Here is a 23,165-nt window from a genome sequence, read left to right on the forward strand (position 1 = left end):
GTGACGATGCCACTGTTGTAATACCACCATTTACTTAGGGTTACAGTGATACCTCGTTTATCGCGGGGGTTACGTTCCAAGAAGAACCCGCGGGATTCGAAATCCGCGAAGTAGAAACCTTTATTTTTTTACAGTTATTATACAATGAAATACTCCATAAAACATTGAAGCTCACGGGCGCCGCTCTCACCGGCCTCGCAAACTTCAATTTGGCAAGCGGTTTTACCTACGTGTACATATTAATCCATAACGTTATTGACACACAGGTAGAGAAGACGCGGAGAGACTGTTCAGCCAATCAGAATGCAGAACACAATGCATGATGAAAATCCGCGAAGCAGCGAGTCCGCGACAAGTGAACCACATTTTAACACAGGTGTTAAAATGACAGAATTCAGATCATTTATCTTGTTTTGGCCAGTTTATATTAATTTAGATTTTAGGATTAGATTTACTTACATCAGTTGTAGTTGTTTACTGTCTCTAATGCAGATCAGATTTTGAATTTAATACAGTTGGAAGAAAAAAATATGAAAACTTTCAGATTTATGCTTTTTTTGTTATTTTTGTTGTTGTTAAATATTATCAGAAGGAATCGCCAATTTTAACATTTGCCAAAGACAACACATTTAAACATCAAATTCAGTTGCTTTTTTTACATTCATTGGAGGAAAAATATAGCGGACTAGTTAGTGATTAGTCGACTACTGCATTGTACATTGAGAATTATCAACCAATTAAAGGCTGAAGGATGATGTTAGATAGAGAATATTGTATTTTGACACGTTGATTTAAAAATACACTCACATTCCAGAGAACGATTGCGATTATCAAAATACAACTATGATTATTTTTTATTGTCGACTAGTCACGATTAGTTGATTCATCGTTGCAGTTTCCATAGTCTTTTGCATTACTATGGAGTCATTTAATCTTGCTCTTTTTATCAGAATGTGTTTGAATCATATTGGAGGGTTTTTGAGAATTAACTGGGTCAAACCAGTGTCCGGTCGTTGTCCTGCATCAGAACACAAATGCATCCGAGCTTTACACTAACACAGGCCATTGCACATGTTGCTCATCTAATTTATTATGGTAATATTTAATTGTGATGCTAAATTATTATTACTTCTGTGTGTTGAATTGGACATGTTATCACGGAGCACTTTAATTAGAGTGCACGTTCATGAAAGGGGCTGTACCTGGACGGCGTGTGGCGTTAAAAGTAGGTCAGCCACGCCTATTCATTTGTGTTGAGTGTGGCCCAGGTGTGTTGTGGGTGTTGTACCCCTGCGTGCCTCAAATGTGTTTATTCTGAACCGTGGACTTGAAGTTGCAAAACGGAATCGTCGTATCATTCAAGGGTGCAACACACACCTTTATGATTTCCCATTTGTTCTCATTATTTTTGGCTCGTGGCACAATTGCGTTTCTTTTTGAGATCTTTTGCTTACTGTTTACTTTTGCTGTTGACTGACTCTTTCCTGGTGGTAATTGTCGAAGTTTAGTCTATACAGACTGCGAGAGGCGAAGATCGTTCTCAAGTTCTTTATTTGATGAAAACATGGAAAAGCAGGCAAAACAGCGGCATGTTGTTCGTCTTGCAGCTGAGATTCGACTCTTTACAAGATTTAGCTGTGTTTTATATCGCTGTTGCTTGGGTCTGATAAAAAGGGCCTGACCTTCACTATGACGTCCGCTTTAAGATTGTTTAGACTAGTCCACAGATGATCAGAAAATACACAGAATAGTTAAAATACACAGAATAGTTCATTGTGACCCATATGCAGCAAGATTGTCTTGACTCATGATAAATAGGACACAGACATGACAATAATTTGATCAATATCCACAATTCCCCCTTTTGATCACATTCACATGTGATCACACTAAAGAGGCGCCAGACGCAACCTCACAAAATAACAGAACGTAAACCCCCCAAAAACATATTAAATGTTTAAAAATCAAATTATTATATAATCAAGCAAATCCTTAAAATAACTCATTTAGTAAAAAATGATGTGGGACAAGGAGCATCCCCAGTTAGTGTAAACACATGTGGGATGTAGTAATCAGATTAGTCAGATCCTGGAAAAAGTATAGGAGTAATAGCGTGTGTAATCAGGGTCAAAAGATGAGCAGGTTGTCTAGTAAGAGCAGATGCAATCAAGCGTTCTATAAGTGATCTAAGACAGCACAGAATCCAATCATAATCAATACACAGGCAATAACAATAATATTGGTGAAAAACAGAAACAGTGCCAGCCCAAGGCCCAAAGATGTGGTATAATAACCACAAGGGGCAAGGGTGGTGGTAGATGATTCTGGCTTGACATGTGTTGGCTCATATTCATCATTTGAGGTCTTTGAAATTGGCCAGGTTGGTTTGGGGCCATTTGGTGTTGACCTCTTTGTGTCTGCCCTATGGGGCAGTCTCGAACCCAATGTCCAGTTCCAAAGCAGTTTAAGCATTGATCAGGAGTCACGCTGAACCTGTTTTGTCCTCTTCCAGCTCCTGCCCCACGTCCTCTTCCATGAGAGAATGTATTACGTTCACGTCCTTGATTGTAGATGATTTCTGAAGCAGGTGTGTTGTTCTTTGGTCCTGTGGCGGATGGGACGGCCTGTGGTTGTGCCATAGTGGGTTGTACTTGTCCCAGGACCATTTTAACCGCCATAGCAATCTGTTGGGCACTGTCTGACACTGGATTATCTTCTGTTGCCACAGCCATTACCTTGGCAGACTTATTTTGCTTCTTTTTATCATTCACCTCTTCTTGGAGCTTTTTGAGTTGTAATTTGATCTTTGCCATTTTCATTTTTTCCATATCCTCATTTCGTCCCTTTTTTTCCTTCAGGTACTTAGCAACGTGATGTTGGCAGTTGGCATCAAACTCTTTTTCTGTCTTTGTGTAAAGACCAACAACATCAGCCAAATGATCCTGGACACATTTGGGTAGTCCTTTTACCAGAGTAGAAAAGAACATGAGAGTGTTGCCAGTACCAGGTTGTATGGGCTCTCCAGTTGCATCATTGAACTGTGCTTTAGCTCTTTGCTTATATGTAAAGTAGTCTTCACCATTTTTCATTTCCAGAGCCAACAGTGCGTCAGGAAGGCAGGTGGGATACATTCCTTTAAGTACCTGAGTTAACTGAGGCTTTATGGTGGCAAATGATGTGGATGCTCTAACTGGAGCATGAATCTGTTTGGATACTTCAGAACGGATCCTGGCCGCCGTATTCTCATCTGTTGCTCTTATGAGAATTGCAGACACATCTCCCCAGCAAAGTGTTTCTCCCGCTGTATTCGTGGTCAATGCTCTGAGGAAGGCCGGCGCACCTTGTGTCAGTTCGGGCAGTTTTAACATCAGCCCTTCTAGATCTTTCAGTGCAAATGGTTGGTACACTTCTTGGTTACTTGCAGTCATTCGGAGAGGTGCAATGAGTGGAGGAGCCTCTTCATTGCTAGAAAATTCATCCTCTTCCTCCTTGGTACCCTTGTGGACGGGGAGCGGGTGAAGTTCTCCACTCAAGATAGCGTTGTCGTATCCATGCTCATCCACCATTCCTGTGAATGCTCCCACCACATATTGATTTGGTGTTGACACAAATGGGTCTAAACCCGTTTTCTTCTGTTGTTCCACTCCTCTTTGAATGTGGAGTTTCTGCTGTACTTGCTTCTTACTTTTAGCTTCTATTAGCCCAGTTCCTAGGACTGTGACTGTTTCCCCCTTTCGTCCAAGTTTTTTTTCTTTTTGTTTCCTGCGTAGATCAGCCGCCACTTCCCGTTCCTTTTCTTCCAGTAGTCGTTGTAATCTTCTTTCTTCATCTGTGTCTGAAGCCACTTCAGGTGGTGACCATGCATTGGTGGCAAGTTGTTCTTTTTGAGCCACTGTTTGCTCGAGCATGAATTTGGAGATGTGATTTTGGCTGGAAACCAATGTTGTCAGAGCTAACACCTGTTCCTTCAAATCCTGCATCTGTCTTTGTTCTTGAGTGGGTTCTGACGGGACCATAGTCAGAGTACCCGAGACTAGAGCATGTTTCGTTGGCAGCAGTGGTATGGTTCTGATTGCATCTTTTATCATAGATGAATCCATGGATGAGCACTGCAGGGGAGGAGCCGCTGGAGTAGAAGTGTGGGGAGCTGGTTTTTCTTGTTCCGTGTCTGTCATAATTTTCTTCAGTTCTTTTGCTAGTTGTGCATATGCGCTATGATGTTTGTTTTCAGAGGAGGGGCACTGCAGTTCTCCTTTGACCAGAGGTGGGGGGGCACTATAGCTGTGACATCGACCTTGTACCCCAGTCTGCTCGCTCTCTTCCTCTGTTCTAGAGTCTTCATCTTTGTTATTCGCTCCAAAAGGGATGCTCTTATCGCTTCTGTTTTTCTGTTTAATTTAGTTTTTTCTGATTGTTTGATGCTCTTCTGGTTTCACCTGAATATTGGCCAAAAATAGTCTCTCTCTTCTGATTAAAATGTCTTTTGCCATTTTATGTAGTTTCACTGAAAATGATAATTTTTCTTCATGTTCTTTCAGTTTCTTTTTGTCAACAGTTTTTCCTTTCACTGTCCAAATTTGATGTGTTTTGTAATGCAGGACCTTAGATTGATGATATTCATGAATACAATTCCATTGTTGTTCTGTGGGAGCCACTGCTTCATCACCGTGATTAATCAATCTTTTCTCTGCATATTTTTGGAAGAGGTTCTTCATTTGTGTAGTTTGCTTTTTTGCTTCCTTTGGGATTTGTTCATTTGCACAGATTGTGTTTTCGAGATCCTTCAAAAATGTAATAATTTTGAATGGAATAAGGTCCATTTTATTTAATTTATCTATATCTTAATTTTTAATTTTTGATTATTATTATTATTATTTGATAATACAAAAAGAGTGTGGCAGTCAGTGGTATTTCAAAAACAAACAAAACAAATAAATAATTTGAACAATAATTATAACAATAATAATGAAATAAAATAAGTTTAGGGAAAAAAATACATTTTTGAAATTGAAATTTAAAATTAAAGATTTAAGATTAAAATTGAAATTTAAAAATGTAAATAGAATACAAACTTGAAAAAATAAAATTAATTAAATAAATACAAATTTCACCTAGCCACAGAGGGTAGTTAATCTTGTCAGTAGAGTGCTTTAAGCCAAGTAGTAGCTTTCTTAGTTCCACGTTTTATTTTATTTTTATTTATTTTTTCCGGAGTCCAACTCCCTTTTAAATCAGTCCAACTGATTGTACCTACTTTTACATGTCCAACGTGTTTTGGAGTCCAACACCTCTTTAAATCAGTCCAACTGATTATCTAAACTAATGAGCTAACATTCACTAAATTCATACTTCACAAAATTTAGGTCTAGTTTTGGCAAATTTAGCATTTTCAATGTGCAGATTTTTGTAATAAATACAAGAGGTTTCTGCCTTACTTTTGTTGAATGTCCCAGTCACAATTGTGAGTCAAAAATAAACTGGCAATCCACTCCTCTTGTCTCTCTTTCGGCTCGGTCCTTGTTCTCCCATAATTCCCAGCTGAACCGTTACTGGACGCTATGCGTCGTCAGCCGACATCCAGAAGAGAATCGTTTAGAGCAAAATTCAGATGTTTCCTTTCCAAGCACGATGAGAGACCCGCATCCTCCACCAATTCTGTCGAAGTTTAGTCCATACAGACTGCGGGAGGCGAGGATCATTCTCAAGTTCTTTATTTGATGAAAACATGGAAAAGCAGGCAAAACAGCGGCATGTTGTTCGTCTTGCAGCTGAGATTTGACTCTTTACAAGATTTAGCTGTGTATTATATCGCTGTTGCTTGGGTCTGATAAAAAGGGCCTGACCTTCACCATGACGACCGCTTTAAGATTGTTTAGACTAGTCCACAGATGATCAGAAAATACACAGAATAGTTAAAATACACAGAATAGTTAATTGTGACCCATATGCAGCAAGATCGTCTTGACTCATGATAAATAGGACACAGACATGACAATAATTTGATCAATATCCACATAATCACGCCTGTTTTTTTAACTTAGCTTTCCAAAAATGGAGGTTAATCAAAAAGGTGCCATTACTTTTCCATCTGGGGTCTGATCCATAACCCACTCAAAAATGCAACGAAACACATTTTATTATGGTATTTGTGCTGCATGTGAGTCTTCCACTTATTTGTAATGGAATTTGTAATATCTTTCACTAATTTGTAATGTCTGTCACTAATTTGTAATGTCTGTCACTATTTGTTTATGTATTTCACTAATTTGTAACAGAATTTGTAATGTCTGTCACTAATTAGTAATGTCTTTCACTAATTTGTAATGTCTGTCACTATTTGTTTATGTATTTCACTAATTTGTAACAGAATTTGTAATGTCTGTCACTAATTTGTAATGTCTTTCACTAATTTGTAATGTGTCATTAATTTGTAATGTCTTTCACTAATTTGTAATGTCTGTCACTATTTTTTTATGTATTTCACTAATTTGTAATAGAATTTGTAATGGCTTTCACTAATTAGTGTTGTTGAGGGACATGTTTCATGTTGATTGGTACTGCCTTATGTGAACTTTAACTGTGCAACTCAAATAAGGAGAAAGCATTGCACACCCACATACGTCAACATTTTGACTAAACTGGGCAAGACCAAATGATATCGAAAAACATCAATATAGTGATTTTAACATCAGTAATAGAAAAATAAATACATTCAAAATAATAAAAATACATTTATCAAAAACAGACGTGTGAACTTAAGCTTGCTGCAAGTTTTTTGGGGAAAATCTGTTATGAGCTGTTTAATGTGACACTTCAAAGTTCTGACGTCACTGTTTCCAAATGTTTAACATAAACATGACAGGAAATGTGTGAGTGAAAGAATATGATTCACATCAAGGGGGAAGTCCCTGAAAATACAGAGCATGCAATAGACCACTCCATGATCATCAAAATAATTAACAAGTATTCATTTATTTCTCAGAAAAATGTCAGTTGCCCTTGTATAAAAAATTATAAAAAGCAGCAATACAGAAATATGCAGTCTACATTTATCAGCCATCACAAAATACATAATGCATAAGAATAATAAGAATGGAGCTAAATATGTGAACAAATATTACAAAAATATGTATATGTGATATGTAAATAATATGTATATGTGATATGTAAATAATTTGTATATGAGGTTTGAAAAATAAAACAGCACCCAAATTTCACAGTTCATAGAATCACAGCGCTCAAATAGAAAATGTAAAATAATAAAAAATTAAAAACTATAACCAATATGCTTTTTTTCAAATCATAGGGCAAATGTTATTCTGATTGTTGGATTGACTCCAAAAGTCAGAAGAAATGGAATCAGTAATAATGATAGACGTTTTTCAAAATGTTTAAGGTGAAATTAAACTCGGTAACAGTCTTGTCTTTCAGAGCCACTGAAGGCTAAAGTGTTTTTTAAACTTTGTTTAGTCTTAACCCTTTGGACGGCCAGACGCATACTCGCTGATGCAAAACAAAAACATTTATGTACTCTGAACGCTGATACAATAATTATCAATAATATTAAAGCACATGCATTGCTATTTAAACCTTTAGGCCATTCTGGCAGACACAAATAAAAACAATACAAATCGTATCTCTGGTATTAAGACAAGATGACACCTCTATTTCCAGATCATGTACATGTTCCACAGTTTGGGAACCACTGCTCTAGTTGTCTTAATTGTGTTACTTCTCACAGTTCCTCCTGGTTTTCTTTGAGAGAATCCTGGCTGCCGTTTCCACTTTCCTCCACTGGGATCCGAAATGAAGGGTCTCTTGCTGTAAAATATTATAACATTTTCTGCATTGTGTCTTTAGTTACAAATGTAAATAATAAATCATCTGTGTACATACTTTGCTCTGGCCTCCTCTTCATGCGCTGGAATAACTTTAGTTTGCAGATCAAAGCCGTCAGAATCAGTAATGTGACAATCAGAAATATAGGACCCACAACTGCAAAGAATATAAACAAATCCTACTGAAAACATTTATTGAAACATGTTGGAGAAATACTTAAAGCTGCAGTGTGCAACTTCATGCTCGTTTCCATGGAGATTCTATTGCGTTTCTATTAGCCTTGTCTCGCCTTTTCGACTTTTCGTCTGTGAAACAACTATTGGTCATTGATCTACTGGTAATCCTGTGGAAGTGAAAGTTGTCTGGAATGTCCCACTGTAGGGCATTAAAATGATCTCTTGTGTCAAAAAACATACATTCTTGCAGCGAGCATTTATAAAGTGCATTTATAAAACCTTACATGGAATTTGGACTAAAAATGTACATTCGGACAAAACACAAAGTTCTACAAAGTTCTACAAAGTTCTACAAAGTTCTACAAAGTTCTACAAACGTCTACAAACTTCTACAAACTTCTACAAATTTCTACAAACTTCTTCAGATTTGCTAACTTCTCGTCTCTCGTAGCTCAGATCACCCTCTGCCTCACACTGAAAATCTCAAAGCGCATAGCCGACTTTTGGAGCAATTTCTGGTTCATTTTCATGTAACTTTGACCATTTGTCGATCCCGAATGCAACATTTTTGCACACGTCGTTAATGAGACCCCTGACCTGTGACTCTGTGTAATGCCGTACCCCGCTTGACTCGGTGGCGATGGATCATTTTAATGCCCGATTGTGAAACATTCCAGGTAAATGAATAACTTACTTGAAATAATTTTGATGGCGGGATGAGAAGTGGCAATCGTAGTAGGTTTATGAGCAGGTTTTGGACTTGGAGTTGGACTTGGAGCTCTCTCTTGTGGCCGAGGGGAGGTCAGAGTGGTCAGGAGGTGATGAGGTTTGATGGACGCAGTCACTTTAGTTTGGCTCTTTTCTTCCTCTTTGACACACTCTGTAAAGGTAATAATGAAAACAGTTGGACGGACACTGTATAAGGGAAGAGCAGTGAGACGTTTTCAGTTTTCATAGTTCAAACACACATGAGCCTGCGCTGAATCAGATCTGTGTTTAGTCAAGCAGTAGAAAAAAAAGTACCAATACTTCAAAATAGCTATTCAAAGTGTCAAATGTGATGATCTTCACAAAGATTTGCGCCAATTTTATGGGCAACAGAAGCAACTGATTTGATAATTCATCTACTTGTTTTTATTAATACATTTTGTTTGCTCAAAATATGCTTTATTTTTTTCTTTACTTACTCTGCGTGCCAAATGTTGTAGAGTAGAAGTAAAAGGTATCCACTGTAAAAGAGTACTTAGTAAAGTACAGCTTCATAAAAATTTACTAAAGAATTTTTGAATGTGCTCCATGAACTGCTGATTTACCAATGAATTGTTACAATTCCCCCTATAACCTAAAACATGAAACAATTCATGCAAAATCCTCCCACTATGGCAGCTGCTCCCACTCACCCTCCAATTTCCACTGTATTCTTCTGTCAGTGTAACAACAACAAAAAACTGTTCCACATTAGATTTATTATGAAGATTTGGATGAACTCCACATTTCGGTGGGTCAAAGTAATATATAAAAATAATAATGACATTTGTGAAAATTAGTGCCAGATTTACTGGCGCAAATACTCAAAATATGTGGTTTTATAGCTTGAGTTGAGTCTAGAGTCCAAGAATGCCAGTTCAAGTATGTATTTATATTTTTATCAAGCAATTGATGAGAAAGATTCAATTAATAAATTATAAGATCAAACATAATAAGCCCAAAAGGAAGAAAAACCTCCTGTATCACAAACTTCAGAATTAACTTAACTTATAATATACTCTATCCGAATCTAACATGATTAAAGTCTTAAGTGTTAAGATATAAAGCCTATTACAATTAATGATATTGAACCAGTTAATCAAAGTTATACATATGTTATACATAATGAGCTTACAATGAAAATAACATGTTACCTCTAAAGCGTATAGTAAACCCATTAGCACATTCACAAGTGGAAGAGTCGTTTTCCAGCGGAACAAAATGTTCTCGACATTTGCATTTGGTGTTTCTTTCTGCTGTGCATGCCTCCAGAGTCTCACTCCCCATGCCTAGAACAGGAATCAGCCAGGTAAAAGAGTAAGCAAAAGTGCAATTTCAAAAACATGGAGAGATATGGAAATAATGACTTACTATCTGCACATTTTCGACACGGCTCGCAATACTGGGACGTGGTTTCTTTAGACTGGAAGGTATTCTTTGGGCAACTATCACATCTGTTTACTCCTTTTTTAGATTTCACCACCATTTGACCTATAAAATGACATCAAACATAACATGGCTGTATATTGCTGATTACTGTCTGTAAATGTATCATACAGAGATTGTTGGAAACAGTCCATAAATGTGAAGACATAACAATCAATGACTCTTCAGATTCAGACAAGAGTCTAATTAGCTCGGGCAGTAAAAGAGCACTTAAGGAACAGCCAAACATATTACAAAAACACAAAAACAACACACAACGGAGCATTTCTGAACAAAAAGGAGTTTTGAGGTCAGAAAGAAATAGTTTCTCAATGTGGTTTTAGGCGCTGCTGGCATAGAGCTTGACTTAACCCAACTTTATTCTCGTGTGCAGTGCCATACCACCTTACAAATACCAATTAGCTATTACTTTTTCATTGCAGCAGCCAATTTAAAGATAAGGAAACAAATGATAATACTGTTCCCATGCCCCAGCACTTATGGCCAAAAGCTGAACGTCTTTTAATGCTATAATATCACTAAATTGAATACCACTGTTACAGGAACATTTAGATATCTTACCTTTGTGGCAGGTGAAAGCGTCTGAACCCTGTGTTAGTGCATAAAAGCTCCAGATGAATATGACACACTTGGGAAACCACATGTTCAGTAGCGACACAGGCAGCCGATGTCTCCTGCGTGAACGCCACAGTGAGAAATCGAATACAAAATTCAACTTCCAATCCATTATCAATTTAAATAACTGACGTAACGGCCACAGTGACTCAATTGTTTACCATAAATCTGATTGACACTGAACTGAACTGGAAACTCCTATGAGAAAGAAAACCACAACATTTGCAAACGCAGTATGCGCTGTGGAAATATGAACGGCAGAAATGTCAAAAACAACAGAAAAATGTCAAAGCTGATGTGCCGTTTGCCATCTTCTATAGCGATTGCTCTTTGAAACGTTTAGCCTTTAGTGCTAAAACCCCGTATGTGTGCAAATGTAAATTAAAAAATGATCAAATAACGTTCGACATCAACAGCGACAAGCGCGACCACCATTCATAAAAGGTGGGTAGAGCCTTTGCCACAAACTAAACTTAAACTTTGACTCACTGAGCAAAAGGTCACACATTTTAAGTGCGAGAAGCAGCTATTGTTTTGTTAAATCGATGATGATGTTGTTGTTGTTGTTGTTTGCTTTATTTGTTTATTGCATTTTTGCACAAAATTTGAATATTGTTGTAGCAGCTTTTAAACAAAGCAATCCTGTGTTCCAAGCTAGTACCAGTCCACTGTCTATGATATGCCAAAAGAAGATTGTAATGATGTTGATTATGTTCTAATACAATCAGTTTTCTGTAAAATTGTGCTTGTGAATCATTGACTATTGGGTAAAACCAATTCTGCAAAATCAGTTGATTTATCATTGTCTGAACTGTCTGCTCTTGGTTTTACGCTGGAAAGAGCCGGTGGTTGAAAGAGTCGGAAAGCGTGCACCATTGCATTGTTTTGTCACTGCAGCCTGTTGCTCTGCAAATGGAAACACATATTCTGATTATTTTGCAAGATAGTACCTCACACACCTTGAGTTTCACATGTATTGAGAAGAAAAAAAATGCCTAAAAGTCCCAGGTGCATGAGTGACTGTAACAGCACACAGACAAAGCATCTTTTTTCCACTGTTTTCAGAAAAGAATGTCTAGACTAATAATTTCTCTCTCACATAATCTTGTGAAAATGATTTATTTATATTTTTTTCCATTTTCATTCTGTCTCATATGTAAAATAATCATGTATTCTACCTGAAATTGGCAAATTATGTCATATGCAGTCTGTCAATGATCTGTGCATCATGTTTGATTGATTTTATGCATCAATCTAATTTTAACAATATGGAACTGACTTGAAGGTTGTTGTTGTTGTTGTTGTTGTTGTTGTTTGGTGCTTACGCTCACCAGTGCATTGTTGTGTCTCTGAACCGCCAAGCTTTCACGTCCAATCTACACCTAAACATGTTTTATTAGTACATTTAAACAGCTTGCATCTACTGACTTATATGGGGCATTTAAACTTCAAAGGCTTTTTTCTAAATGTTTCCACCTTCTATATGCACATAAGGTGTCTGTACCAGTGGAATAATGTAATTGTATTGTTTGTTTCTTCCGTGGGAGATCACCCCTTTAAGTAGCACCTACACCGGACCTTCTTTTATGTATATATTTCACTAATACGTAATGAACATGATTATATTTACAATTTGACAAAAACATTTGCCTTTTTCTCCCCAGTTTGACAGTTATAGTGATGTTTATGTCATGGTAAGTCCACAATAGTTGTAAACAAGGGCAAAAATCCATATACATTACACAGTGGTTATGATGTGACAAATAATAACGCCTTTATTTTGTTAAATGAAAGTTTAAACTGTCAGAAAATCGTGTCTGTTGCATGTAAATTGTCTCTGCATTTTGCTGGATTGTCACTTATTGATAAAATAAGTAGACTGAGGGATTATCAGCACAACTTCCTTATTATTTATTTATTAATAATAGCCCCTTGAGATGCATCATCTATTGTAGCTTTATGTCTATGTAGCTTTATAACAAAAGGCGTTCTTGCCTACCTACCTTTTTTTTTTTCACAAACGGCAACATGACTTTAGTGAAACTATGAAGAATATTTGCCACAAGGACTACCCCATCAAACAAATTAATACTTAAAACATGAGAAGCTGTCATATGCGCTTTTAGTATCAGAATCAGAATTACTACATAGAATTTATTTAATTTTTTTTAAAGATATGCTTATAAGAACTAATAAAGTATCAGTAAATACCTAAAAAAATTAAATAAAATACCACCCCTGACCACATTCCTTGACAGTCTCGCCTTAATTATTAAACTGCAACTAGGTGTAGTGATTGGCAAAGTGAAGCCTCATGAAACAGCAAAGCATTTGAACCAAACGTTTGGAGGTTTCGAAACACTTCTCCAGAGGGACATCTAGTGGTATGTTTTAGTACTACCACATCCACAGTGATTCCATCCCATCCCATGTGCAATGGCGCATTTTATTTATTATTATAGATGCAACTGTGTTTCTAGAATAATGTGATTTTCAATATGTTTTTACATTTGAGGTTTTATCTTTAAATTGGCAGTTTCCTTCTGTGGAGGGACGCAGTCTATTTTATTCGATTTATTTGTGCTTTTATTCTCTTGCATTGGAAAAGCAGCAACATGTGAGAAGGACAGGGCTTCATCTTGCTGTGTCCACGAGGTCAGCGCGCGAGCCACTGCACCAACGTGACAACATCAGACCGCGATGTGAGAAAGTGGTACAGACCCTAGAGCAGGGGGGGCAAACTATTGTCATCGAGGGCCGCATTTTAAAACTTATACTGAGCAGAGGGCCACAGACAACCCAACAATGTTGAATTTGTCGAATGACAAAGTCAATCATTCGAAATTTTGCATTTGACATAGTTTCGATGCCACCACGCCTTTAATAAGACTTGGAACATTAATATTAGGTCGGTTGAACATCTAAATGATTGAGTTTTTCAATATGTACAGTACAGTACTTTTTGTTGTTTGGACCAACTTAGGAATTGGTCGAGAATGTGACTATGCCAGATCCATGGACTATGCGCGGTCAGTACATGGGTCAGAAGCAGAGCAGGGCGCACATCTCTTTCTCGCTCTTTCTATCTCTGCTTTTTTACGAAATAGTGTAAAACATGGATCTATTATATTACACATACTTTAAAGACGTACAACTCCTGTAGGTGGTAAATGCACCTTTTCAGTTGGCTGCCAACCGCCATTAAAAGTAACAACAACAACAACAACCTTTTTAAACGTTGTGGAGCAGGTTGAGACATTATAGAGTCATATTTGAAACAGACTCTTTAGTGTGGTCCTCCATGAACTCAGTTTGAGACGAAAGGCCCCTAGTGACACACCCGTGAAACAACAGGGACTGTCTGAGTCACGAGCTAACAGATCCATGGTCTGTATAATCTAATATTATGTCTTGCAAAAAAAATATCCACAAATCCAAAAGTGTGTCCCCAACTTTGTTTTCTTTAAAAGTGAGATAAAATTATATATAAAATCCTTGAAGTGTATGAATGGGCCTAAAGCCCAAACAATGTACTCCCATATGAGTGAAGTCCCCTTGGACTCTCTGGACTTGAGCTGAATGTGAACCTCCTTATTCTCTATGCACTTTGCTATCTATTAGCAAATGTATCCATTGTCTTTTAGTGTTTAATTTCCTCAACCAAATAATTGTAAGATTATTGACATGCAGCCATGTTTTTTATTTTGTATTTACTCAGTTGTGTGATGTTAAATAAAAATAAAAAAGATCCATGGTCACGAGACTGAGCATGACCATCTCAGTCTCGTGATCAGCACTTTGACTTATAGTAGAAAAAGCTTCAATTGTAGTCATCTGGACTCAGTTTATCTTTAGTAGATTGAGTCCAGATGACTACAACTGAAGCTTTTTCTACTATGGAACACGCCTGGACGAATGAGGGATTACACCGACACTTTGACTTATGTTTCAAAGCGCATGCGCTTCCGGGCTTCGAAAGGCCTGTTTCAATACCGCCGTCACTAGCTAGAGGGCACTGTTCAGATGAGAGCTTCAGCCACAAAGCAGAATCTCTCCCGACATGCCGTAAATCGACTCTACGAGCGAAACCGATACCGATGTTGTTTTGCTTGTTGTTTAAACCCGAAACTTTCTAATTACTTCAGTCGAGTAAGTGCCAAGCAAACCCCGACTTCGGGATTTTGCCTTTCTTTAACAGAATAAACACTTATATCGGATGAGACCTGAATATTACTCGGAGTTCCCTTTGTATCACAGAAGCTCTCTGCTGCAGCGGGTTAGTCCGGTGAGTTTGTCCCGTCAGAGCGATGCTGGTCACCGTCTTCTGTGCTCCCAGGGACCGTCCCGAGACCATCTTCTCCCTGGACGTGTCCCCGGAGCTGGAGCTCAGAGACTTTGTGGCTCTGTGTGAAATAGAGTCGGGAATCCCAGCGGTAGAGATCCAGGTGAGGAAGAGCCACCGAGCTAATGAAGCTAATCTAGCCATTTAGCCTACCTTTAGCACCTCTGCTAGCATGAATCATGATTGTTTTGATCTATTTTAAATCTGAGATGCAAGAGTGACAATTGTGTGTACTGAAATTTCACACAAGTCATATAAAAAATGTGTTTAATAATGATTCTACTGGTTTATTTGAGGATATAAAATTGTATTAACTATTCAAACAAGTCAAGCTCACCTTTCACTTTCTTTTTATCAAGTTAAATAGAAGAATAAGCAAATGCAATGAATGTGCTAAGTGCTACGTTTTTGTTTTGTCATGGTGTCTTGTATCTATGTGATGTGTGATTTTACTGTGTCAAAATACAACGATTTTGCATTTTTAGATAGTTTATGTAGAACAGGAGATGAAAGACCCCACACGTGCCTTGGGGAATTATGGAGTAAAGGATGGAGATGTGGTGGAGCTCAGACAAGCTGAACGACGACCGTCTCCCCCAACGCAACCAGGCTTTCCAGGTAATGCAGTCTTCAATATATACTTCATGGTTCTCAGCATTTAAGGCTACATACAAGACCACATGCCTCTTACTACAGACAAACCATGTAAAGGAGGATACATCTCAAACTAATTAATTCAGTTTAGTCTTTTATCATTTTAGTTTACCATTAAACAAGCAACTTTGGCATTACAGATATTTTACCAATAGAAAAACTGGGCTCTATTTGATTGTAAAAATTAGTAATAGTTTTTAAGTCTGCTGCGGTTGTGGCACAGTCATGCTTGGTTAATAGTATCAACCTTAGTCATAGATATAACACTCTAGCCACGAGCACGAGAGACACAATCAACCAAGTGAGTTGGTGAAGCTGACCAGGTAATTGTATATAAGTTTGTGTATGTAATTTATAATGTCTAATTGACTCCAATACTTCTACTAACATCCTGTTTGTGCCTGCAGGTCTGCCCCACATAGACTTTCGGTCCATCACTGTCCCGGGAACCTCGGGTACAAATAACCAGCGTAATGCGCCTGTGAGGTCTCCACAGCAGCCACAGCGCAGTGCACAGCCTTCCACACCTATGGCCTTCCGCGGCTCCTCTTCTTCGGGGTTGGAGGACCCTGCCTTACTTCAGCAGATGCTGTTATCCAGTCCACATGAGCTGTCACTCCTGAAAGAGAGGAACCCTCCACTCGCAGAGGCCCTGCTCAGTGGAGATCTAGGTGAGGGTGATGAATACATGTAGTCTACAGGTTTGCCCACAAACCCAAATATTGCCAGTTTGATCAATGATTTTTGTAGTGTGCACATATTAAAATCTCACTCAGTTGTATTTGTGTAAGTGGGAAAAAACCCTACTTCGAGGGGCCATAAGTCAGTGTGACTAGCCCAGTGCTACGAGTGAAAAAAGTTAGTTTAGACCAGACTCTTGCAGTGCATACCACTGTTGTGTTCACACCTCATATGAACTTTGAATGTTTATGTTAGTAAGCAATTGTAAGTAGTGAGTCGTTGTGGACAAATACCCAAAATCAACCTGCTTAGACCCTCCAGCACTGCCTTTTTTGTAGTTTCTATTTTTACCCAGTGCAGCCTTAATCCCAGCCTTTTTGTAGAAAAAAATTCAATTGTAGTCATCTGGACACCGTTTTTAGAAAAACAAACCGCTTCAACGCTCATCCAAGAGTCATTCTCAATCTACGGATCGAGTCTGAGAACTCTGATGTTAACCTGATAAAGGATGGTTATGGAATGTAACATTTTCTTTTTCAGAACGATTTACAAAAGTGTTTTTGGAGCAACAGCAGGATCGAGCCAAAAGAGAACAAGAACGAATCAGACTTCTCACGGCAGATCCCTTCGATTTAGAAGCTCAGGCTAAAATTGAGGAGGACATTAGGTATGTTTCTCAGTCATCCAGGCTATTATGGTTTATCTTCACTAATGCTATTTTTTGCTGTAATATTTGTTTTGTTTTTCACATCAGACAGAGCAATGTAGAAGAAAATATGACAATTGCAATGGAGGAGGCACCAGAAAGTTTTGGTCAAGTAGTAATGCTTTACATAAACTGCAAAGTTAATGGACATCCGGTAAAGGCCTTTGTTGACTCAGGTAATAAAATTAATGCTGCTTCTGCAGTAGCTCAAACGCATGTTGTATTCATTAACTTACTCAATGTCTTTGACTCCAGGAGCTCAAATGACTATCATGAGCCAAGCCTGTGCCGAGCGCTGTAACATCATGCGGCTGGTGGACCGGCGCTGGGCTGGCATCGCCAAAGGAGTGGGGACCCAGAAGATCATCGGCAGAGTCCATTTGGGTAAACTTAACACAGACCAAGGTTGAATAATTAATAAAATTGTAAGTACACAAAGAGGTGTTTTTGTTTTTTAGATATAATCTAAATTTCCTGTCTCCCAGTGGCACTGTGCCCATGGGACCTAGCTAAAGTTATGCTAGTGTAGCACCCAGCGGTGTCTCTGGGCCTTGTACAGACTAATTCTAGTTCTAGGCACATCATTCTTTGTATTTGTTAATATATCGATATTCCTGGATGTAAAACCTGATCTCCTGTTTAGGACCTACAGTTCTGTTCTGAACTGGTTTACACCTAGATGAACTCTTTATATTGTTTATTGTTCCTGATTTAGATCTGGGTTTCTAATTTCCTAATTTACTTTCATTTTAGTTAATTACCAGATATGTTACATTGTCACTAATTCTTCTGTGTGCTTCCATTTAGCTCAGGTCCAGATCGAGGGAGACTTTTTGCCTTGTTCTTTCTCCATCCTGGAAGATCAGCCAATGGATATGCTTCTGGGTTTAGACATGCTGAAGAGACATCAGGTAGCCCATTAGTCTTTGTTCAATACAAAGTAACTAAAGCAGATGTAAGTTTTAAATCAAATTTAGTAATTGTTCACTATTTATTTTTGCAGTGCTCTATTGACTTGAAAAAGAACGTGCTTCTAATAGGCACCACTGGCACTGAGACCCGCTTCCTGGTTGAGGCGGAGTTGCCGGAGTGCGCCCGCCTGGCGTACGGAGCAGAGGGCAGGGAGGAGGGCCGTCCTGAGGAGATGGCTGACAGGGAACTGGCCGAGGCGCTGCAGCGCTCCATACAGGAGAGCGGTAAGCACCTACTCTGAACTCTTTTTCAGTTTAGTCCGAACAACATCTGCATGTGGCATTTGAAGCTTTTTACTGTTTTATTTCTACACCTCATTGATTTCTATATCAAATATGAGAAAAACTGAGCATTACAGTGTGTAAGAAGCTCTTTTGCGTATAAATTAAAGTATTTAATTTCTATGAAAGGAGGTCTCTCATTCTGCTACATGACAATAAAAAAAAATATTAAATTCTTTGCCCTTTAGAGTTGACCTGGTTGGATGTCCACATTGCAATAAAAGTTTCAGTAATGAAAATATAACTGACCCTATTGACCCTAGATATAACTAGGTCTGTCACAATAATTACTATATTGACTTATTGTTCAATAAATGGTCAATTAAACAATCATTTTTGGGGGTCTGTACCTTTTTTAAAAGGTTATAAGATAATAGACAGTTGAATATATCTAACTACTATTTATTAACTTTATTTATTGCAGATCATGTTTTTAACAATAAGACACATTTAAAAACGTTTTATGGACTCATTTTATTTTTACTTTAGGGTTTTAATATCATCGTTTATTGTCTATATTTCCTTCAACAATATATCGCACGTGACAGGCCTAGGTACAACGGCAAATGTGTGCAATAGCTTTGTATTATTAGTATTGAGATTATTCTTTATCATTTTAGTACAATAAAGTTGAAAACGATATAGAATGTAACGTTATTATGGCGTTGCATTATAAATATAGTCTGAAATGTTAATGATTGCTTTACAATATACAGTTTTAGCATCGCTAGTTTGCGTGGTAGTTGACAACAGGTGACTTTCATGTACATATGTCATATATTTCTGTCAGCTGTTGAGGCTGACTCTTTTCGCCTCGGCGTGTGAAAAGGCTGACAGTGTTGCATGCCCGTGTGTGACCGCTAACTCTCTCGTCCTTTGCATGATGTGTGTGGTGTGTGCCTAACCTGAGCAGGACAGAACTGATGCACTGGAGGCAGCAGGAGAGGGCCCTACCAACAAGGTACTGCAAAACAACCAACCCACGACCAACGCTAAACGTCCATTGCCGTTTATTTCTCTCATTTCCGATTTATTTTGCTGCTGTTTTTATGTTTGATGTTGTAGTTTTACTTTGTTTGCTTGATAGTTCAGATAAATTGTATCTGATTTATATTGCCCATGAAACAAAATAGCCTTGTTTAATGTCAATGCTTCAAGGAGTTTTAAATTTAGATTGAAACAAGAAAAATGGTACATTTTAAGAATTTGTGTTTCATTAAATTTAGCGTGTAAGTTTGTTGTAGCTGCAGCTCAGGATGTCTAAAATCATTTGTTTAATCGATAATAGTGATTATTCAGGTAACAATATGATCATCGTAAGAACTAAAAAATAAAGCTGGACTGGAGAAAGAAAGCAAATGAAGGATTTCACTTGTTTGGTCCTGGTGGTCGTGAATGATAAAATGAGGATGTTCGTATCGTAAACTCAAATTATATTTTGTGACATCCTAGCTGCGACTATCTTCTAATCTAATTGTGGCTTTCAGATCCTTAAATGTGATGTCATACTCCCAGATGTGGAGTCATAAGAAATATCCAAAAGGGAAATCCATAAATATTGAGCCTGATAATTTCCTGATCAACTTGCTCTATTACAACAAAAATCTGCTTATTGAAATGTCAACTTCTGCTCAGCATAGACAAATGTGCCCATAGCAGCTCTCTATTTAATATGATTATGTTTAAATCGATAAATAATTGAAATGTTTATGATAACGCACAGAACAGTCTGACTTTACAAAGAACAAAGCACAAAGGCCATGATGATGCTAAGCGGTTCAAGGGCAATACATTGATAGAGAACTGTTTTGAATAAACTGATTTGATAACGATGGATATTCATCTCAATGAAATGTTTCTAACTCAAAAGGATCTTGACTGATTCTGGCGCTCTAATTCACTTGTATTTCCTCGTAGACACTGCAGATGGACAAACTACCTCACCCCAGCACCCGACTCCAGTCTCATTACCCAAAATGTTAGACCAAATGTCATCCAGTTATTCAGAGAAACCCCCGAGTCCAACCCCAGGCCCGTCGTCCATGGTCCCCGCAAAGGCGGACTCAACGGGTCAAAACCACGACCTAAACCAACCTGGACCATCTCGGAGCCATATTGCCCACTTGTCCGATCAGATTAACTCCATAGTACCCCCTACAGGTTGTCCAATTAGTACAGAGGCCCTCCCCACGTCTCCCATGTCTACAGAAGTGGAAGGAGAAACGGAACAGCTATCGATTTCTGACGTGAACGACGCCACAAATCCAGCGCTCGAGTTGTCCCCGGTGCAGCCGATGGAGCAGGACTCGTCCGACTCTGTAGAAATGCCTTCAGCCGTCGAGGGGAACGAGCACGGATCGGAGCAGCGCGCGCGAACCAACAGCATCCCGTCTTTGGCCGCAGCGCTGAAGGAGCTGCACCAGCTGATCGTGTCGAATTCGTCCAGTGAAAACCGCAGCGCCTCATCGTCCCCGCCGCCACAGCCTTCTGTACCGGACGATCCCCAAACATGCCAACCTGAACCGCCTAGTACTGCCATCTCTCAAACAACCGATGCCAAAGTTGACCATCATACTACGACTAATACGTATACCATTACTACTACTACTACTACTACTACTACTACTACTACTGTATCAGACGTGGGACTATCCGATTGTGTTGCGTTATCAAGCAACAAAGACGACGTAGACGTGGAGATAGGAGAGGGTTTAGGAGAACATGAAGTAGAACAATGTCACGGAGAAGAGGAAAGAGTGCAAGAAATGGTAAGCGACGAGTCTAGGGAAGATCTTGATGAGCCACAAGACGGAGATGTTGAGAAGGAAAGGGCTGCTAGCAATAACAACCTACAAACTGTTAGGCCTTTAAATGTGGAAAACAAGCAAAATCCCATCGTTTCAGAGCCAACTCCAGCCTCTTCAATTCGCCCCCAAGACCCCCTAGCTCCCGTTTTAGCCCGTCTTTCATCTCGAAACATAACTCCACAAACTGTAGTCGGACATTTCCCCGTAGAGCACATCCAGAGGATCCAGGCGGCAGGTTTTTCGGCCCAGGAGGCTGCAGAGGCTCTGGAGAGGGCTAATGGCGTGGTGGAGAGGGCCCTCTTTGCTTTACTAGCCCGGAGCATCACCGTGCCCACCTGAATCATCCCGACAACATTACAAAAGGTGATTAAGTGCAAGTTTTTACCAGAGGTGGAAAGAGAAACAAAACCGAGTACTTTGCTTAGACAGAAGATCCCATCTGCAAATTTAAGTATTATATCGGACAAAAACACTCGAGTTAAAGTGGGACTGGGCATCAAAACAACGAAGGTTATCAATCGCAAAACTACAATGGGCAGTTTTTTCATTCATACTGTAGATTCCAAAAGAATCACTGCAATACTATTCTGAACTTGCATGTTTTTACTTTTATTAGAAAAGGGTTTTTTTGTTTTTTGTTTTTCAGTACAGTGGGGTTCAAGGGTCAAAAACCAAGTATAGATTTTGGGACTGGTATTAAAAAAAATGCTACAAAATGCTTCAATCACACTGCAATGAAGGGACATAGTTCTAATAATGTAGAATTATTTTAGCTTTTAATATTAGACGAATGAACCCATCTGCAAATTAAAGTATTATGTAGGAAATGCTTAAGTTAAAGTGGGCCTGTGCGTCATAAGGCATTTCATACATTTTTGTATTTTATTTTTAGGGGGGGATTATTGAAAATGAATTACAATGGTATAAAAAGCTTCAGTTGTAGTCATCTGGACTCAGTTTGAAAAAATAGACGTTTCGACTCTCATCCAAGAGTCATTGACAATGACTCTTGGATGAGAGTCGAAACGTCTATGTGAGATGTAAAGTTCTAAAACTCTAGAATAATTGATTTGGGGTTGTTTTTTTTCTCACCTCTGGCCTAAACTGCATGACTCCTGGACCTCGGCTGACCGGGAGCACGTCCAACACAGGGAAACGTTACTCTTTCACTTAAATATCATAAGAAGTGGAAATAAACTCTTGTGTGTCTCAAATGTGAGGTGTGTTTGCATGCAGATGTTGTGGGTGCCCGCTCATTTTTATTGTTTTTAAGATTTATTTTACTTTCTTTTTGATTGTATAAATGGCCAATGGATGACTTTACATTTAAGTTGTTTTAAGTTATGTGTATAGAGACAAATAATTGAGTTTTTTTTTTTACTCATACGCTCCCTGTCAGATACTGGGCATTTGGACTTTCAAAAGATAAAACATTGTGTTAAATTAGCCTTGCATTTGCAGATTTTTCAAAGGTTTTTGAAAAGTTTAAGGTTGTTTTTATTTTTCCCTGAATGGCACTGAGATACCAAATGAGTGTTCAGATGTGATATATGGAATTACAAGTATAGAAATTACACAAAATATCAGCTTTAGTCAATATATTGTTTTCCATTTTTGGCACAATTAAATTTATATTGTTTCAAATCATATTTCATTTTTTTTTAAATTCTGTTTATCCTGTCCAACACATGTTTCCTGTCTTTGTCTAGGATTTTATGGATTTATGGTTCTATAATGTTCAGGCAAATCGAACTATTTACTTTTATCTTGTATGAAATTTAAAAATTGCAAATAAAATGGTAATAGTATTTGTACATTTTGTATTTGTGCCCGAGATCTTTTGTTGCTGCTTTCCAAATATCAATAATAATATAATACATGTTATATATATATAGGGCA

The 23,165-nt window shown here is 38.3% G+C and overlaps 2 protein-coding genes across 6 annotated transcripts; one reads left to right on the forward strand and one right to left on the reverse strand.

Moving 5' to 3' along the window:
• Nucleotides 1-7,493: 7,493 nt before the first annotated feature.
• Nucleotides 7,494-11,134, reverse strand: LOC140365761 (uncharacterized). Its single transcript, XM_072452322.1, has 9 exons — nt 11,125-11,134; nt 10,985-11,021; nt 10,770-10,882; nt 10,134-10,253; nt 9,917-10,051; nt 8,710-8,895; nt 8,175-8,182; nt 7,897-8,017; nt 7,494-7,821 (listed from the first exon to the last, which is right to left on the reverse strand). Exons 1-9 carry the CDS (start codon nt 11,132-11,134, stop codon nt 7,736-7,738), a joined length of 816 nt encoding a protein of 271 aa, XP_072308423.1. The 3' UTR covers nt 7,494-7,735.
• A 3,720-nt stretch (nt 11,135-14,854) lies between these two features.
• Nucleotides 14,855-23,085, forward strand: ddi2 (DNA-damage inducible protein 2). Of its 5 annotated transcripts, XM_072452481.1 has the most exons (11): nt 14,855-14,972; nt 15,081-15,268; nt 15,651-15,783; nt 16,227-16,490; nt 17,041-17,167; nt 17,255-17,382; nt 17,462-17,590; nt 18,014-18,117; nt 18,210-18,402; nt 19,373-19,420; nt 20,377-20,651. In XM_072452481.1, exons 2-10 carry the CDS (start codon nt 15,131-15,133, stop codon nt 19,381-19,383), a joined length of 1,227 nt encoding a protein of 408 aa, XP_072308582.1. In that variant the 5' UTR covers nt 14,855-14,972; nt 15,081-15,130; the 3' UTR covers nt 19,384-19,420; nt 20,377-20,651. The 5 variants fall into 5 exon arrangements, with proteins under 5 accessions (XP_072308582.1, XP_072308577.1, XP_072308581.1 ...); XM_072452476.1 differs by lacking the exon at nt 19,373-19,420 and having other exon boundaries at nt 20,377-23,085; XM_072452479.1 differs by lacking the exon at nt 19,373-19,420 and having other exon boundaries at nt 14,884-14,972; nt 15,084-15,268; nt 20,377-23,085.
• The last annotated feature ends 80 nt before the right edge of the window (nt 23,086-23,165 follow it).

Source organism: Eucyclogobius newberryi, unplaced genomic scaffold (genome assembly GCF_026437365.1).
Source record: "Eucyclogobius newberryi isolate DKJ021-1_F unplaced genomic scaffold, fEucNew1.0.hap1 SCAF_19, whole genome shotgun sequence".
Lineage (NCBI taxonomy): Eukaryota > Metazoa > Chordata > Actinopteri > Gobiiformes > Gobiidae > Eucyclogobius > Eucyclogobius newberryi.

Bases quoted from the DNA above. Each gene is read 5' to 3' on its own strand.
- LOC140365761 (XM_072452322.1), bottom strand. The intron at 8,896-9,916 runs GTAACATGTTAT...TTACCTTTACAG, and splicing joins GTTTACTATACGCTTTAGAG to AGTGTGTCAAAGAGGAAGAA. The intron at 7,822-7,896 runs GTATGTACACAG...AATATTTTACAG, and splicing joins GAAGAGGAGGCCAGAGCAAA to CAAGAGACCCTTCATTTCGG.
- ddi2 (XM_072452476.1), top strand. From the start codon at position 15,131: ATGCTGGTCACCGTCTTCTGTGCTCCCAGGGACCGTCCCGAGACCATC. The intron at 15,784-16,226 runs GTAATGCAGTCT...TTGTGCCTGCAG, and splicing joins AACGCAACCAGGCTTTCCAG to GTCTGCCCCACATAGACTTT. The intron at 17,591-18,013 runs GTAAACTTAACA...GCTTCCATTTAG, and splicing joins CATCGGCAGAGTCCATTTGG to CTCAGGTCCAGATCGAGGGA.